Source organism: Apis mellifera, linkage group LG14 (assembly GCF_003254395.2).
Source record: "Apis mellifera strain DH4 linkage group LG14, Amel_HAv3.1, whole genome shotgun sequence".
Lineage (NCBI taxonomy): Eukaryota > Metazoa > Arthropoda > Insecta > Hymenoptera > Apidae > Apis > Apis mellifera.
The window spans coordinates 4431522-4448557 of record NC_037651.1 but is presented as its reverse complement, the minus strand read 5'-3'; the positions used below and the strand labels follow the sequence as shown (position 1 = coordinate 4448557).

Sequence of the window (17036 nt, the reverse complement as noted above, 5' to 3'; positions counted from 1 at the left end):
GTCGGGAGAAACGATCGCGAAGAAAGGGAAACGTTGTCGGCCTCGTTCCATCGAAGATGGACAACGTTGGTCGAGTTTCTTTCGTTCTGTTATACTTTCCATCTTCGAAACCATCTTCTCCCCCCCTAACTCGTTCCGATCTAAAAAATTTATCCCATCTCTAATAAAAATTCTCCTCGAGCGTGGACTGTATACTTGTAATTGCATATTTAAAAAAAATGAAATAAATAAATAAAATAAATAGAAACGAATAGAATAAAGAAAGAAAGAAAGAAAGAAATAAGCGAAGGAAGGGAAATAGGAAAGAGGAGGGAAAAATATGGAGGACGATTTTTCCCGGAGAAGAAAATTTCTAGCTTGGAGGAAGAGTGTATCTGGCGGAATTGGAGGCTAAGGTCGAAGCTGTTGGCCAGGCTCCTCGAGCCAGGGGTGGTTTCCCCGAACGCAGTGGGGAAGGGAGGAGCCATCTTGCGGCTGGTTTCAGGGCAGCCACCAATTGATTCATCCCCACCAGGGTGCCTATTACCGGGAGGAAGGGGCGTCGATTCAATTCCAGGGCAAAAAAACCGTGCACGAGGCGGAGTTCGCCTCGTAATCCATCCGTCCCCATTGGCCGGGAACGGAGTGGCACCCGTGAACCCGCTATCCGGCCGGCCAATCGGGTGCCTCTGGGTGGCGATCCAAACCAGTTTCAAATCCATAGACAGAGGGGAGCCGTTGACTTCGCTCGGCAGCCAGATAGTGCTGTGCCGTTGGCTCGTGCCGTAGTGGTCCTAAACACACTAACAGGTCCTTGCCAGGCCGAGGAATCCCTGGAATCGCGTTCGTCGCGCGAATTGGCCGAATTCGAACCACGCACCCTCCGAAACACCCCTTTTTTGGTGCCTCTAATCTCGTCAGCTGATCAGTGTTTTCGTGGCCGGCCAATTACGTAACCCCAGGTGCGATCGCATTGCCCTAAAGGCGGTTGTCTTTAACAAGTGTCATCCCTTTGACTCCAGTGATTTTGTTTGACCTGTGCGATTGTCGAGATGATCCTGTTTCACTTGGTGACTTTTACAAGTTCGGTGCGTTGAGGGAAGATGGACATTCGGGACGAGGATTGGACAGGATCTTAGACTGATGGGGTTATAGCCTGATTTTTTTTTTTCATAAAATTGTTTTCAGTGACCGAGTGATAATTGTCGGGGAAATTGTGACGGAGAAAGGGCCGATGGATTGTTGAGATCGATACAGAAATATCGACGAAATTATCGCTCGAATAAAACTGACAGTTTCGACCGAGTTCGTTTCATGGAGTTTAAAATTGTTTTTGTGAAATTTCTCGAGGACTTTGGTAGAGAAAAAGAACGAATACGAGACTGAAGAGATCGAGATAAAAGATAGGGGGGAAAGAGAGCGGAAAATTTATCGAAATCCTTTCGCCGAAGGAATCGTTTGAAAAAGCGAAAAAGACTGGTTACCATAGATAGACAGAATTCTCTAAGCACGCTTTCCGACGGGTGTCGACTTGCCACAACCACGTTAACACAATCCGCCTTTACATCTCCGCCAACCATTGATTCCCTTTCAAATATGAACACCATTCTATCCGCGTATCTCTAAAAAATCTTTAAACTCCATTTATCCCAACGTCAATTCTCTCTTATATAGTAAGATGTAAACAAACGAAGCGACCACAACAGTCCATATCCAGACAAAAACTTATCGACATCGCACGTGTGCAACAATAATATCTCGAGGCTTCGAGAGTTCCAAGAAAAACTTCGCAACACTCGTCAGCTCATATGAAGGAACCGCGGCTACCTCGCTCGTAGTGCGTCATCGAGCTCGGAAGGATATAGATGCAAAATAAGTGAGATCTCTCCAGCGGAGAGAGAAACAGTCGCCACGTTGGTACCAAACATGGTCCTGGAGCCAGGAGGTGGTCTGTCCTTCCCACTGCCTCCTGGTAGCGGTTCCGCCGGTTCCGGTGGTTCCCTGCTGACACCGGCCAGGCTGTTCCAGAGGGCGACACCCGTGTTTCCGTTCCACCTGGCAGGATGGCCACCCCATCATCCGGTCCTCGGCCAGGTACAAAGCCAGGTACAGCAGACGATGCAGGCCCAGCATCAGGCGGCGGCTGCCGCTGTCAGGTTCCTCAGTCATCATCATCCTCATCATCCGCATCCGGCACTGGGGAACCACCCCCTGGTGCCGGCGATAACTAGCCACCATCCGACCGCCCATCATCTTCATCACGGTGCCGATCATGCCGACGAGGATGACGAGAAGAAAGGTAAGTGGCCTTTATTTTTCCTCCTCCTCTTCTTATTCTTCTTCTTCTTCTTCTTCTTTTTTTCTTTTTTTTCTTATTACGCAGAGCTTACGGACCAAGTTGTAGCCAAGTTGTTTGGAATAATGAGCGCGGCAGCTGCTTGCAAGATGACGTTTGTTTGTCGGGTTTGATTCGTCGGTTTGTTTTTTCCTCGTTAGAATTTTCTGAGATTAATCGAGTTAATAACTCTGTTCGTTTGAGATAGTAATTATTGGGGATGGATGAAATCGATCTTTCCATCTGTTCTAATCCGTATCGGATATTTCTTTTTCTGTAGATAGTTTATAAGTGTATTTATAGACGTACGTTTGTTACGTTTGTTTCTCTTTGATAGTTTTTCTTTTGTTTATGATATTTGTACACGGGATACGTGTCGATACGTTGTTGCATCGGTCGTTTTTAAAATCGTTTTATCGGAGGGAAAAAAGTGGAATTACGAGAGTTAAGAAGAGAGAGAGAGAGGTATCCGATCTACTTTTGGACTAAATTGAAACTCAATTTCGAATTCATTGCCAGGTTTCCTTACTAACGATAGTTTGCATACTTATGCCGCGATAAGCTGCAATTTTGAGGCAAATAAGATAGGGAACTTGCAGATTGCTCGATAGTTTATTGCTCGATTTAACTAGGAAAATTAAACTGTTACTCCGCGCTTCTAATCTTGGCTATATTAAAACAGATTAGAAACTGGCTTCCTCCGCATATTTGATAAAATGTCGAACGGGTTTACGAAGGAAAAAAATTATCGATTAATTGTCTAATAATCTCTGTCGAATCTCAACGAACGATATTCGTTTTCGATGAGAAAAGAAATCATTCTTAAATTTCAATGTTTCTTTTCTTCTTTCTTTGTTGTGGTAAATTCGTTCCTTATTAGGAGAAAATTATCTTCAATTTTTTTTTTTACTAAAAGTAAATTTTTCACCCCACGTTATATCGAAGCAACTTGTTTGTCTCGTACTTCCCTCCCCTCCCTCCTCCCCTCCTCGCGTTATTAATGCATACAATGCGTGGTTTAAAATTTTAACAGGGGCTCGCGAAATAATTTCATCTATTACGGGATGGAATCGTTATATTTCACGAAGTGTAACTCGGTTAACATTTTGCACAGCGGGATAAACATTATTGTTAAGCGTCTAGTGAGTCAGGCGTAGCGAAATGATTATCATAAGCTGGATTATTTATAATAAGTAAATGCGCCGGAATATTCTCGCGTTAATATTTTAATAAATGTGATATGGAACCAGTTTCACGTTTCCAAGCTTGGCGCAGGGATCGCAATATTCCCGATAATTTAAAAACACCTTCGATTATTTCGATGATGCATTACTTTTCGGCTATGGGATATATGAATTTCGCAAGTTTCTTTAAATCGACAAGTTAGTGTAAAATTTTAAATATAGTAATTCCTAGAAAGAAATAGGTTTTACCGACCAAACGTGTTAAACGGGAATTATTAAAAAAATTAATAATTGCGACATTAATTAATACGAACATTACAAAAATTATGACAACGTTATCCATAAAAATGTGAAATCTCATGATTAACTTCCTCTTTGAGCCTTTCAGAAACCAAAATCATTCATTGGCTTATGGAAAAAAATTTCTATTATCAATTTTCGAATAAACTGCAGGCATTCATCTATACCTTAAAAATTTTTTATAAATACAATTACAAAAGGAGAAATTAAATAATAAAAATGTCTTCTTTGAAATCTTTTTGCATCTTGTATGCATTCTAAATTTAAGAAAAAAGAAAAGAAAAGAACAACAATTGTTATCGATTTAAAAAAAAAAAAAGAAGAAGAAGAATTAATAATAAATAAATTTACCTTTCACCTCGATTAATAAACAATCAAAATTGCCATCCAACGTGTACAACGTCGATGGCAAAGGATTTTATACAATCGAATATTCTCGATCACGGTTCAATCCCAACCACCCCAAACACCCCCAAATAGCCCATTCGAATCGAATCTCGAGCCACACGCGCGCTTCCTCCTCCGTGTATCGGCCTCCAGTTCGAACGTATTTCCAGGATACGTTCGGAAAATGGTCTACAGGGAGTGTCGTAACACGGTCAATCATAAGATCGTTCCTGACGAGCCCCTGGGATCGCTTACAGGGTTAGCCCCAATCCGCAACGCCCTTTTTCCACCCTTCCTTCCAAGTTGACGGCCTGAAATCACGTTTCGTGTACGAGATCGAGGGTGGAAATCTGTTTTTTACGTGATCCCATTCATGTCCCTAACGCTTGTTTATACCTCGAAGGGAGCACCACTTAACTCTATCTACCTCTCTCTCTTTCCACTCTCTTCTTTTCCATCTTTCTTTCTCGAAACTTTTTTTTTCCCCTCCCGGTTCCGTTTCGTTGGAAACTTGCGTAAAACCGTGGCGATCTTGACCATATTCTTGGCAATGATTTCTGTTTTTATTTATCGATGGCGGATGACTCGTCGTTCCAGAATATTATGATCGAATCATCGAAGATTTACGAGCGTCAGCTTCGAAAACAAATTGTTCCATTTTTTCTCGATGATAATTTTGTTGTTAGAGTTCACACGATATTCCGGGTTACTCGCATGAATTCTCGGTAATTTTATTTTTTCCTCCTCCCTTTTTTCTTCTTGTTTTTTTTTCTTTTTTCCGTGAAATATAATGTTTCGTCGTACGCGAAGTCTCGTACGCTTATTAATTTGGACGGCGAGCAATATTTTTATTATTTTTTCCCACATTTTTCTGTTTGAAATGATCACTGTTTCACTGATATCTTCTAATTATTCTAAAAATCTGAAAATATAGTTTCGATGTAAATTATTCAATTACAACAGCTAATTGATTCGTTGATTTCCGTAATAATTCTATCAATCGGTTTTCCATTCTTGAAACATGATTTGGAGAAACTGTATTAGATTAAGAAAAAGTTTAAGAGTTCGAAGAGTGAACAGCGTTCATTGAATTCTTTCAAACATTGATTCGCGAGAATTGTTAATAAATAATTAAAGAAAGAAGTGAAAATTTCACAAGATGTAGATACATACACGGATATTTGGAAAAATACGATCGAGAAAGTGAAAGATGGAGACGTGAAGGAAGAAGAAGAAGAAGAAACGAATGGTAAGGAGGAAGGGCGAGGAGCGGTTCGAAGCGAAACTCGCAATTCTTTGCGAGCGTTTTCACAGCACGCGGCGCGTTTAAAATAATATTCTCTTTCTAATTTTGCTAATGGGCCAACGAACGTAGGCAAGCGTGAACGTAAAACGCGAACTGCATGTGCGCAACCTAACTAATGAGTTCCTCGAGTGTTGAACGTAACGCTGTTTAAGATAAACGTGTCACGTCTGACAGCCGTGAGAGATCAGCACCGCGAGAGGTGTCTCGCTTTCTTTTCATCCTCTTCTTTCCCAACCTTTGAACATCTCGAACGAGCATCTCGTTTCCAGCTAATTTATTGGTCGTCGCAATCAATTTTGAACGATTCGATCGAACGTGCCACGTGAACGTTGCAAATTGATCAATTGGGGATGTTGGATGCGACCCATCTCTTCGACAATAACGATATATTTCTATACCCAAAAATTGATACGTTCTTCTCGCAAATTTTTTTGTACTCGAATAATTAATTATCCGGTGTATTAAAAAAAGAAAAGGAAATATTAAGAAAAGAGAGTGTAGGGATATGAATTTCTCAAACCGTCCCCCATTATTTTCTCTCCTGAATATTAAAGATATATCTCTTTAATCCGCTGCTTTCGTAATTGATAAAAAGGTATAATAGACGGGAAAGTGGAAGACAAGAAACTGGAAACTATCTCGGGCACGGTCTCCCATTTAATTAGACGGGGGAGTAATCGAAGTTCGGACGCCGATAATCGGCCGCCGATTTTATTGTTTTTCACCGCCGGTTTTATTTTATTCCCATTTTGACGGGAAATTACGTGAAATTTTCGTATTCGATCTCCTACTCGACCAATTAATTCCGAGGGACTGTTCACGACGAGTAATTATCGTGAACTGATTATAGTCCTCCGCCCCGAGTTATTGAGTTATTTTAGTAATAAGGATAGCTCGAGGAAATTGATCGGTTTTCGTGGAATTGTAATTGAGGACTGGTTTCTTCGATGGGCCACTGTTTGATAAACTTGAAATTATTTTGTTGATTTTTATTTATTTATTTATTTATTTATTCTTTCCGTTTTTCTTTCTTCTTTTTATTTTTATTCCCTCCTTTCCCTACCCCCTCTCTCCTCTCCTCTCCTCTACTCCTCTTTGAGCAAGGTTTTTAAGTAATTTCAGTGGAATATATGGGTGTATTTTTGATTTTTCATATATTATTTATTTTCTCGGTGTATTATTACGGTACAGTTATTTATCTCGTTAAAAACATCGTCGTGAAATTAGATTCTTTTAGAAGTTTATTGAAGGTTATTGAAGTTTTATCACGTTGTTGGTAATAAGTTTGTGATTATTCTATTTAAAGAACAGCCCACCTTCGCAATTCTAGATTTACGATTCTTGTTATTTGAGAATATTTTTATGTTTCCCGATATCGTTATCTCTAGGCTTTATTATCTATTTTCTTATCTCGTAATGTTGTTGAATATATTCCGAATTTGTATATTTTTAATACTTAATGTAATATTAATGGATCAACAAGTTGAAGTTTTTTTTCTTGATTTACAGACTTTTATTTTGTATTATTTTTACAATTTTATACATTAAATTAATTAAATGATCACGCGGGTTATTAAAATTTTAACAAACTTGTTAATCGTCATTGAAATAAATCATATCTGCGTTAATAAAAACTTATTAAAATTTCAATATATCTTGTAACATCTTGATAATCATAATAACTCGCGAGATTTTCAATATTTATAACATAAAATAATATATAAAAATATCAAATATAATATACTTATATAACAAAGTAAGCTCTGATAATTACATTATTTATGAATATTTATATAAACGTCATTATTACCATCTTCCATTACATCTTCCTAACAATGGATTAATCATTAGAAACACTGTTTATCATCTTATTATTAAATCTTTAAATTAAAATACTCGAATTTACTTACCTGAAAAAAGAAGAAGAAAAAAAAAAAAGGAAGAAAGAAAAAAAGATCTTCTTAAATATTCTTTAAAATTTATAAATTAACTGAATGAAAAAAAAAAAAAAGAAAAAATAATATTCAGGATTAAATTGATTCTTCTTCAATTTAGAAAATATGATAAAATCACTACAGATCGCTTCATCCATAATTTTTTAATTAAAATACACATCCTGTTCCTCCGGGCAATGAAAAATAGAAAAAAAAAAAAAAAAAAAAACTTTCAAACTTCATAGCATACATATTCGTGGGTATTATATTCCATTTATAATTAAAAAATTCCATTCGGATTCGAATACATCGGCTACCTAAATTCTCTTCGCTAACATTCCGTGACGATGGATCCGAGCCATCGTTTGGAAACCACGATTCTAAATCAACCTTTTCATAGTTGACCCTCCCAGATCGCGCCTAATCTATTTAAACCGTGCTATTTAGTCGCCGTTTAACAAGCACACGAGATAGAACGTGCGAAAAATTGCGTAAATTGTTTCTGCAAATTCTCTATTTTCTACTTCTTTCTTCCTTCCTCTCCTTCTTCCTCTCTTTCTTCTTCTTCTTTTTTTTTTTTTTTTTCATTTAATTCTCGCGACATGCCGCGATCCGTTGTAATTACAATTATAATTAAAATCTGAATCGTTAAGATTGTTTTCTGATTAATGATTCGATCCGGAAATATCTTAATATATTAAGTTTTCGGTATTAAATTGAAATGAACAAAATGAAAGGAACAGAGGAGAAATCGAAGAGAAATTCTCATTTGGAGAATCTTTTCTTTTTTCTTTTTTTTTTTCTTCTCCTTCTTTCTTTCTTTCTTTCTTTTTTTTCTTTCTTCTTCTAATCTGTTCACTTGAAATAGTTTCTGTTAAAATGAAATAACGGAGCCCGTGGCTTTGAAAAGTGTGTTTCACGTTTATTTAAAATATTCCTTCTTTATATTGAATTAGTTAGAAATAATAATAAGCAACAACAACAACAACAACTTCTTCTTCTTTTCACAATAAAACATTTTGTATATAAAGAAGAAGAAAAATGTATTTTTATATTATTATTCGAATCCAATAATTATTTATACATATCGAAATCGTGTCAACGTAGATTAAAATTAGACGCAATTTAATTTTTCCATTAACCATAACTTCATCTCGATATACCATATTCTCGTATCAACGAGTATCAACGCGATGAAAATTCGTATCTATTTTAAGAAATATATATCTCCAATCTCTGCGTGCAAACTTGTAAATGAATATTGATATTTTCAATTGCCGTATCGTATTAATCCTCTTAATTATTTTCCTCGCTCACATCGGAAAAGTAATAAAGACAACGCGTTCATGTTCACGTGACCGAATGAGTCACGGTGTTATATTCTCGAATAAAAAGTTTTAATCGAAACGGGCAAACAAATTATTCCGAACGGATTATTCCCCCCTCTCTCTCTCTCTCTCTCGTTAAACCCAATTAAGAAAAACAATTTACGCAAAATATTTTTATCTCCGAGGCCTTCTCGCGTTCCAGCCGAGAAGAGGCGTTTGATTTTCCCGCGATGATGTATGGGAAAATATGGATCAATCGTATCGAAGCGAAGCGGTTAAACGAAGCGATCGCGGGACCGTTTATCCGAATCGGATTCCGATGGAATCCAATAATTTCTCTCTTTATTAGCGGCGCCCTCGAGCGTCGAGCTAATTACATAGCCAAATACTATTATATATAGGAAATTAACGCCGGGAGGATATCGCGAGTGTTGGGGGCCATTGCTAATTAATATTCCGCTCGGGGGATAAAATCCGGATAAACCGGTGAGAAAGTGGTCGAAAAGAGGGAATAAAGTGGTAAAGGAATAGAGCGTGTTGGGGCCGTGTGTTGGGGCCGCGCTTTTACGGGCCTGGGATGCCCGTTGCACAATGGTGTGACGAGAACGCGTCGTCGCTGGTTGGTTGAATCGGTCCAGGGGTTAAACAAGGGGAGGGAGGGAGGGGAGGGGGGGGTTAAAGTTTCCTCGTTATCAAGGGGGCAGGAAGTTTGCGCCGTTTTCTTGAGTTTAATTCGGCCCGGGCACGCCGCTTTTGGGTTTTGGACAAACAACCGTTTCTGGTTTGTTCGAAGGGGTGTCGCGCTTAATTGGAGCGTGTCCGAGTTTGTTTACCTTAATTGCACGAGTTTGAAGAAATTTATATCGCGGTTGCGCGATGGCGGGGACGGCTTTTGGACGGCGTAGCGTTAATTTTAATTCCCTCTCTTCCTCTCTCTCTTCCTCTGCTTCTTTTCTCTCTTTCTTTCTTTCTTTCTTTCTTTCATTCTTCTTTTTTTTTTTTACCTCTTAGGGGGGAAAAAAAAAAGAAGAGGAAAAAGTTGTAGTTGTGGCTTGTGGAAGAAAGCTGGTTTAGAAAGTTGCGAATAAAGTAATAATTTATTAAAATAATAATACGCAGAAGGAGTAGTTACTTGGTAGAATTTGTTTTCCTTCGAGAAGAGATGTTGGTGTATACATAATATGGAGTATTTTTATGTGGAAAGGAAGATTGTGGATTATAATTACATTATGCCTTTCTTATTGCCTGTTGAAAAAGATCAGCCACGATCCAATCGATAAAAGGAAAAATAGATTGATGGAATACAAACCGTTACATCAACGATTCAATTGTCAAATCAAAAAAAGAAAGGAAAAACACATGCACAACGATATATTCGTGATAAAAACGTCCAATTATCACAATCAAATTGGAGAATCGGAAGGAAACGATCTATCCCTCCTCGAATACAATCAAACACGTCTTCCCAACATCTTCATTAATCGCACGAAGAGCAACGCGCGCGCGCGCACACCTCTCATTTCGAAGAAACGCGGATCAACCGCAATTTCCCTAACACGTACTCCAGAAGGCGAAAAGGGCCAGAAGAAAAGTCTCGTTTACATAATTGTCCAGCGATAGGATGCTCGCACGTAGTCGCGTGCGTACGCTTTACACGATCGTTAAACTTTTTCCTTTTCTCTCTCTCTCTCTCTCTTTCTCTCGCGCGCATACAAGCGATCGTTAGAGCAGGAAAGGAGAAATCGTTGCCCTTTTGCCGTCGGTACACGCCTATCCGGTGTTTGCTCCTCGGGCCGGGCTTCTAAATCGCGGCGATCCGTCTTGATCGCTCGATCCACGGCTACGTTCGTGGAAATTGCACGATCCGCTACGAGCAGATTACGTGGAAACGCGTGAATAATGACCGGTTCGCGACACCGAGGCGAAACCCTTTGCCAGATGAAGTCCTCTCCTCGGCTCATGCCGACGATGAAAGCGGGAACAAGCGAGCGCCGATCTGTATCGCGTTAATTTCTGAGCCCGCGCGCCTCTCATGCCCCCTATGATTGATGACGCTTCGAATTTTGCTTTCGAATTTATGGGGGATTTTCTTATTTCGGCAGCGCGCGCGCATGTGTGTGTGTATGTGTGTGTGTTAGTATTCAGTTTCTTTTTATTTCTTGCGTGAAATTTCCCATTTTCTGGGTTCAATTTTGAAATTGGAAAGTGGATGGTTTTGGAGATGTTTTATTTTTTGATTTTTAAAAATTCGTAGGGCGTATTTGATGGATAGAGTTGTTATTGGATTTTTCTCAATTTTGTGTAATATGTTTTTGATTCTTAAGTATTTGAAGGGATGAGAAAATTTTGAATATTTTTCTTTTTTGTTTATTTTATATAATTTCATCTTGTGCAATTTAAGTGAATTTCAAGTGATTCGTTTTAACAATCTTTATTTTATTCTTGGGAATTCAGGAAAAGGAAAAAAGAGTTGGAAATTTGTTCATTGAAGATACGTGATACGTAAAATTGCTATTTTGCAATGGTTTTTTCTGATGTTTAAGATAGAGAGGAACGAGTTATCATGGTGCGCGTTGTTAGTTTAAAACCTTCCACGTTTACGATGATGGATCACAGATTGAGACGTAACGCAGAGACATGTTGATAATGTGATTTATTCGAGCTTCCGTAATCGATCTCAACCGAGGATCGTTAATTCCAAGCTTTTTCTTTTTTTCTCTCTCTCTCTCTCTTTCTTATATATATATATATATGTGTATGTCCCATCGTGCTTCCATCGATTCATCTTCCCCATCGCTTTCATCCAGCTCGACAAATCAGTGGTTTTTGTGTCAACCCGCCTAATGCTAGTCCGTTCGTTTCGTCTAATCGTAAAATAATGACAGGATGCCCAACGATAACCGCTTCTGAAAAGAAGCCGAAGTCATTTGGATGCCGTGAAATAAGAAGCGACATTCCTTCAACTTATTAACCTTTTGCGATGGATATTGGATATAAATATGGGCGTTGATTCGAATTAATTTCTTTCGTTTAATAAATAAAATTTAATATTTTGTCCATTTCGAAGGAATCGAGTTTAAAAAAAAAAAAATATGTTTAAAAATAGCGACGCGTGTGACCGATAGTAGATGAATTTTGAAAACTATATATATATATATATCTGTCTCAAATTATATATAGTTAATTACATTACATTATTTTTACTATTTTTCATTCCCCAGGAATAAAGGAAAACTTTCTCAAAATCTCAATCAACTTTCGACAAAAATAATAATTGAAAGAAAAAAAGAAAACTTCCTTCCTCAATATCTATAAAAATTTTATACACATTTCATTCCATTTCTCAATTATTCATAATCTTAGGAAGATTCTTTTGGAAGAACCAAACTTTCTCAAAAAAATCTCAAACGCAAACAATAAAAAACACTTTGTAGGAAAAACGCTTGGCTCGATATTCTTCTTATTTCCTTAGGTGATTTATAAAAGGAATAAAAATACACACACACACACATATACACATCCTATTCCATCCTTAAAAAATTTCTCACTCGTTCACGAATCCTTGCAGGATCCTTCCATTCGATGAAAGTTGAAATGGAAAAGCGATAATGGCCCCCTGGTTCGACGATAGAGAGGAACCCCACCCGATCCTGCTGCTAGTAAGAGAAAAACGCGTGTTTCACTCCCCCGTAACAGAGTTGGAGGGGTGTCGAAGGGGTCATAGTCGTGTAGAAAAAGGGACAAAACGAAGACGGGGACGGTTCTCCGGGGTAATAACTTAATTTAAACTAAACTACAGTTTAATAATTCTCGGCCAGGTCGGCCGTGGAGGATGCAGCGGGCAACCAGCAATTTCAGAGCCGTCGTTAACTGCCGGTCGTTAGTCCCTTTTCAAAACTTCTTTTCTTTCTATCCCTCTCTTCCCACTATCCATCCCTCTTTACTCTTTACTCCGTTCTCCTTTCGTTTTATCCCCTATTCCAAGCTTTTCTCCTCCTTCCTTCGTTCTTAGCGCTTAGGCATCTCTTCATTTTCTACCTTTCTACTCTCTCTCTCTCTCTCTGTCTGTCTCCCTCCTTCCTTTCTCCCTCTTCCTCTTCCTATATATCAGCAACACTGGGTACACTGGGTGTTACTTACCACTACCACCAGTGATGTTAAAACGACGCGGTTGGGTCACGAGTTAATTTTCGAGAGCGTGGTTTGCGTGTAGCAACGTGAATCTCGCCACGGGCCCCCAAGAAACGCGAGAGAGCGACCGACAAATTGAATCATCCTCGGCCTTCGAGATCGAATTCCTCGAGATGGCGTTACCAGTCTGTGCTAGGCAACCAGGCACCTCTTGCACGTGACCTTTCTATCCTTCCAGAGACGAATTTTTCTCACGAATCCCTCTCCCTCGTCGTGTCCACCATCTGATGAACGAATGTTGAAAATGAGATGAGTAGAACGAATATTTTTTTTTTTTTGGAATTTTAACAGATTGTAGATTGCGCATTTCACAGTACTTAAAGAGTATAAAGTAGAATATAGGTTTGGTCGAAGAGACTTTTATATACGCTTTTTTTTTGCGAATGTAGATTGTAAGATACGGATTTAAAAGTTTGAAGTTTAAATGTTTATCGTACAAGAATGTAGATATAGGTTAGGGTTGATTATTTTCGGAGCAAAAATTGTATTTGGACTTTTATTATACTTAAGAAGACGTATTATTTTTGTTAGAGAAGAAAACGTGAAGGTTACAGCATAATCTTGAAGTTTAATAATAATTGCGCAGATGTGTTTCGCGAATATAAAAAAAACTTTTACTGCTGATTCCTTTTTTTTTTTTTTATTCGAATTATCAAATTTTAATTGGTTTGACGACAAACATACCGAATCTCCATTGCCTTTTATAAAATTCTTGAAATTATTAAATTAAACGTCAACTTTTTATACTCATTTTAACATTAAATGATTATTCCTACCAATCACGTGAAAAATTTTCAATTATAAAATATCAAATGTCAGATTATTTTTTCCTCGTCAATCCTCGAGCCAATTAAGTAGCTTACTTGATCAGATTCGTTGATATCTCAATAGTAATAACATTTTTCTCCTTCTTCTTCTTCTTCTTCTTCTTCTTCTTTTTCTTTTTTTTTTTAATTCAATATATGAAGAACCAGTGGAATTGCAAAACTCGTTGTTTATTTCTCGATATCGATTTGTTTTCATTTATTAATGTGCATAATGTGTTAATTTACATGTTTTATTCTTTACATGTTATGCTCAGTTATCGCCCATGATAAATACTTTATATAATAATTTATTATCGGCATATTTGTTAAAAAGAAACGTCCACAAATAATTCTTCTTTTTTTCTCTCTCTTTTCTTTCTTTCTTTTTTTTTTTTTATTACAGAATCGAGTGTTCGTAAGGGATTTTTTTTTTGAGAACACGAATATCGAATTAACACGGGGATATGGATATAATATTTAGAATCTGAAAGCTTGTATCTTTTTCCAAGATAAGATAAAAACCTACCGGATTCCGGATGTTATTCTGAAACTGGAATCGCGAGATTCATTAGCTGTCGCTTTTTAACCGTTCGATATCGGCAAACCCTTATCATATACTCTGGTTGAATCGATAGTTTTGATAGACTCGAACCACCTTCGTTTCAATTCTATATATTATCTTTATCAAATTGACAAATTTGAGAATCCCCTGTTGATAAGGTAATTACAAATTGCGAAACTCTCTGAAATCGTAATTTTTAATCGAGATATTTTTATTTCACGCTTGTAAATCTGTGAAAATTTGCAATCCTCTTTCACAACGGATGAATAATCTACGAAGAAGCTTCGAATAAAAAAAAATCCGTTTCTCTTATCAAATCAATCTTATCAGAACTACGGAAATTCGAATGAAATTTTTCTTCTCGTCAGAACGTAATTTTAATTAACTTTCTATGATCTCGACTTAGAAATGATATTTCCAATCATATTAACTTTATTATTTTTCAGATGTAAATAGGAGGCTGTGAAAGGAAAATCAATTATAACATTTCATTACAAAATCTGATCTATCTAATTAATCTACATTTTTCTAAAAAGAAAGAGAAACATACAAGAATAAATTGAACAAGAAAATATAGATCGATAATTTTCAAAATAATACGAACAATTTTATTTTATTAATAAGAGAAAGATAAAAGGGATTATTAATCTCGAGTTAAAAAATAGTCGTCCAACGTCAATTTAATCAACCGCTTTTCACTTGTCATTGTCGTGGATCAATCGAGAAAAAATCGATAAAATAGCCAGCATTACTAAGGACAGTATCCAACATGGAAGGCGAGGTAGAAGAAGCAGTGGAAAAGATACGGCTGACTATAAATAAACCGTGTATTTATATGCCTCGCTAATTGTCTCTGACGATAAGGATCTCTTTTATTATCTTCTGGCTTGCTTCAGCTTGTCTCATCCCTCGTGCCACCCACACCCCCATCGGTATACAGCACGTAATGGCACATTATTATTCCCAAATTGTTAACCACACGCACAAGAAGTTTCTTTAATTTATTTTAAAAGAATTTTGGACATTCGAATTTCAAGATTTTAATGGCCAATCATTTTTGAGTAATTCTTGGATCGTTCAAGTAAATTTCGAAAAAATTTCACAATATATTTTCGATCATCTCACAATTGGAATCCCAAAACGTTTTGAAAATTCGACCATACTGTTCCATTTAATTGGATAAATAGATAAATTTCAATTTCATATTCTTTCCATCTGAAATAAGTAAGTTTTAATTTAATAATAATAAGAATGTAAGGCATCGATGTTATAAACGATATATCATGATAAAGAATAGAGCGCACCTACACGAAGCTTTAACGAAGCTCTCTCGACGATAACGAATGCACATTGTTCCAAGCTCGAAGCTTCAAAGTAACAATTCGTATTCCACGCAAAACACAAATTGTAGCGTTCAATCTAAAACTGGAGCGACCGCAAAAAAGCAATTGTCGGCTATGAGTCGAACCAGTTGGCGCACACGTGCAAAAGAAATGGCGAAAGATACTTGCGGCTTGGATATTTGACCGGTGTCCGGTCATTAAAGCGATTTGCGGCACCAGTATATTGTTTTTAACGATAGCGCCTGTGAAAAAAGAGTGACCGACGATTCGAGAGGGAGGGGGGAATTAAAGAAACGTGTGATTCCAGAGATTATCACGGGAAACGGGAAAAGATCAATTTCCTCGGAGGGGAAATTGACGGTTGCTTTTCACCGAATGAAAGAACGATTTTAATTTATTTTCTCGCGGGATGTTTTGTCTTCGCCTCGACTTCGATTTCCGCGAGAAATGTTTATGCGAAATTTTTACAATTTTCGTCTTTGAAACGATAATCCGTGATAATTTTCGCTCGCTCGGATAACGGAATAACATTATTTGTCCAGTTTGTAGCAGTACGTTATTTACGCTATCGAATAATCGATAAAAAAAAATTTCCATAGAAATGAATCCCGTATTATTCGTATCAAGTGATAACGAGGTTTAAAAGGTTCTAAATTACATCTATTATACCGGCGCATGGAAAACAGAAATTGTTTAGGAAATTTTATATCCCCGAGACACACGATGAAACTCAGAAATTTCATTTCTAAAAATTCAGGGGACACGATAAGACGGTGGTTCGCGTGCACTCTAAATCTAAAACCGATATTTTCCTCTCTGATATAAATAATAAATATATCAAAACGAACCCCCTTTCGAACCCCCTCGTAAAACCTTGGACCGTGGACGCTTCGTGAAATATCGATCGAACGAGTTAAGGGTAATCGTTCCTCGATGCATCCAGGTTTCCTTTAATTACCTCTAATCTCTCTCGATCGTTCGCACCGATCATTTTTTTTTTCCCCCATAAATTCGAATTAAATTTAAACACTGTCCACCGGTGTTTAATGGTTTCCAAGAAGTTTCCAGTTGCGCGCAACAACGCACTCGATAAAGATATCAAACCTGTGGAGCTGGAACCCCTCCGCTGGAATTGTTTCGCTCACGAGAGACACGACGACGTGTTTCTGATACGTGTTACGAGAAAGTCCACGGCCGAGGAGCTTTTAAAACGCTTCAACGTTTCTTGATCGTAATTGTGGTATGACGTTTAAATTGCGGTACAGTGGCAAAATCGTAGTATACAGCTCGGCGTGATTGCACACCGAGCTCGCATGCAACTTAATAGCACGAAATTTACGACGGATCCCTCGTAGCTCCTCCAGCTTGGCCGAACGTGGAT

The 17036-nt window shown here is 37.7% G+C and overlaps 1 protein-coding gene across 1 annotated transcript in view; it reads left to right on the top strand.

Annotated features, from left to right (window-relative positions):
- The first annotated feature begins 267 nt into the window (after positions 1–267).
- LOC408443 overlaps positions 268–17036 on the top strand; it is a 50179-nt gene continuing 33410 nt past the window's right edge. Inside the window, exon 1 of the mRNA XM_391991.5 lies at positions 268–2278. Coding sequence (XP_391991.1) covers positions 1906–2278 — 373 coding nt within the window. The 5' untranslated portion in view covers positions 268–1905. The remainder of the gene's footprint in view (positions 2279–17036) is intronic.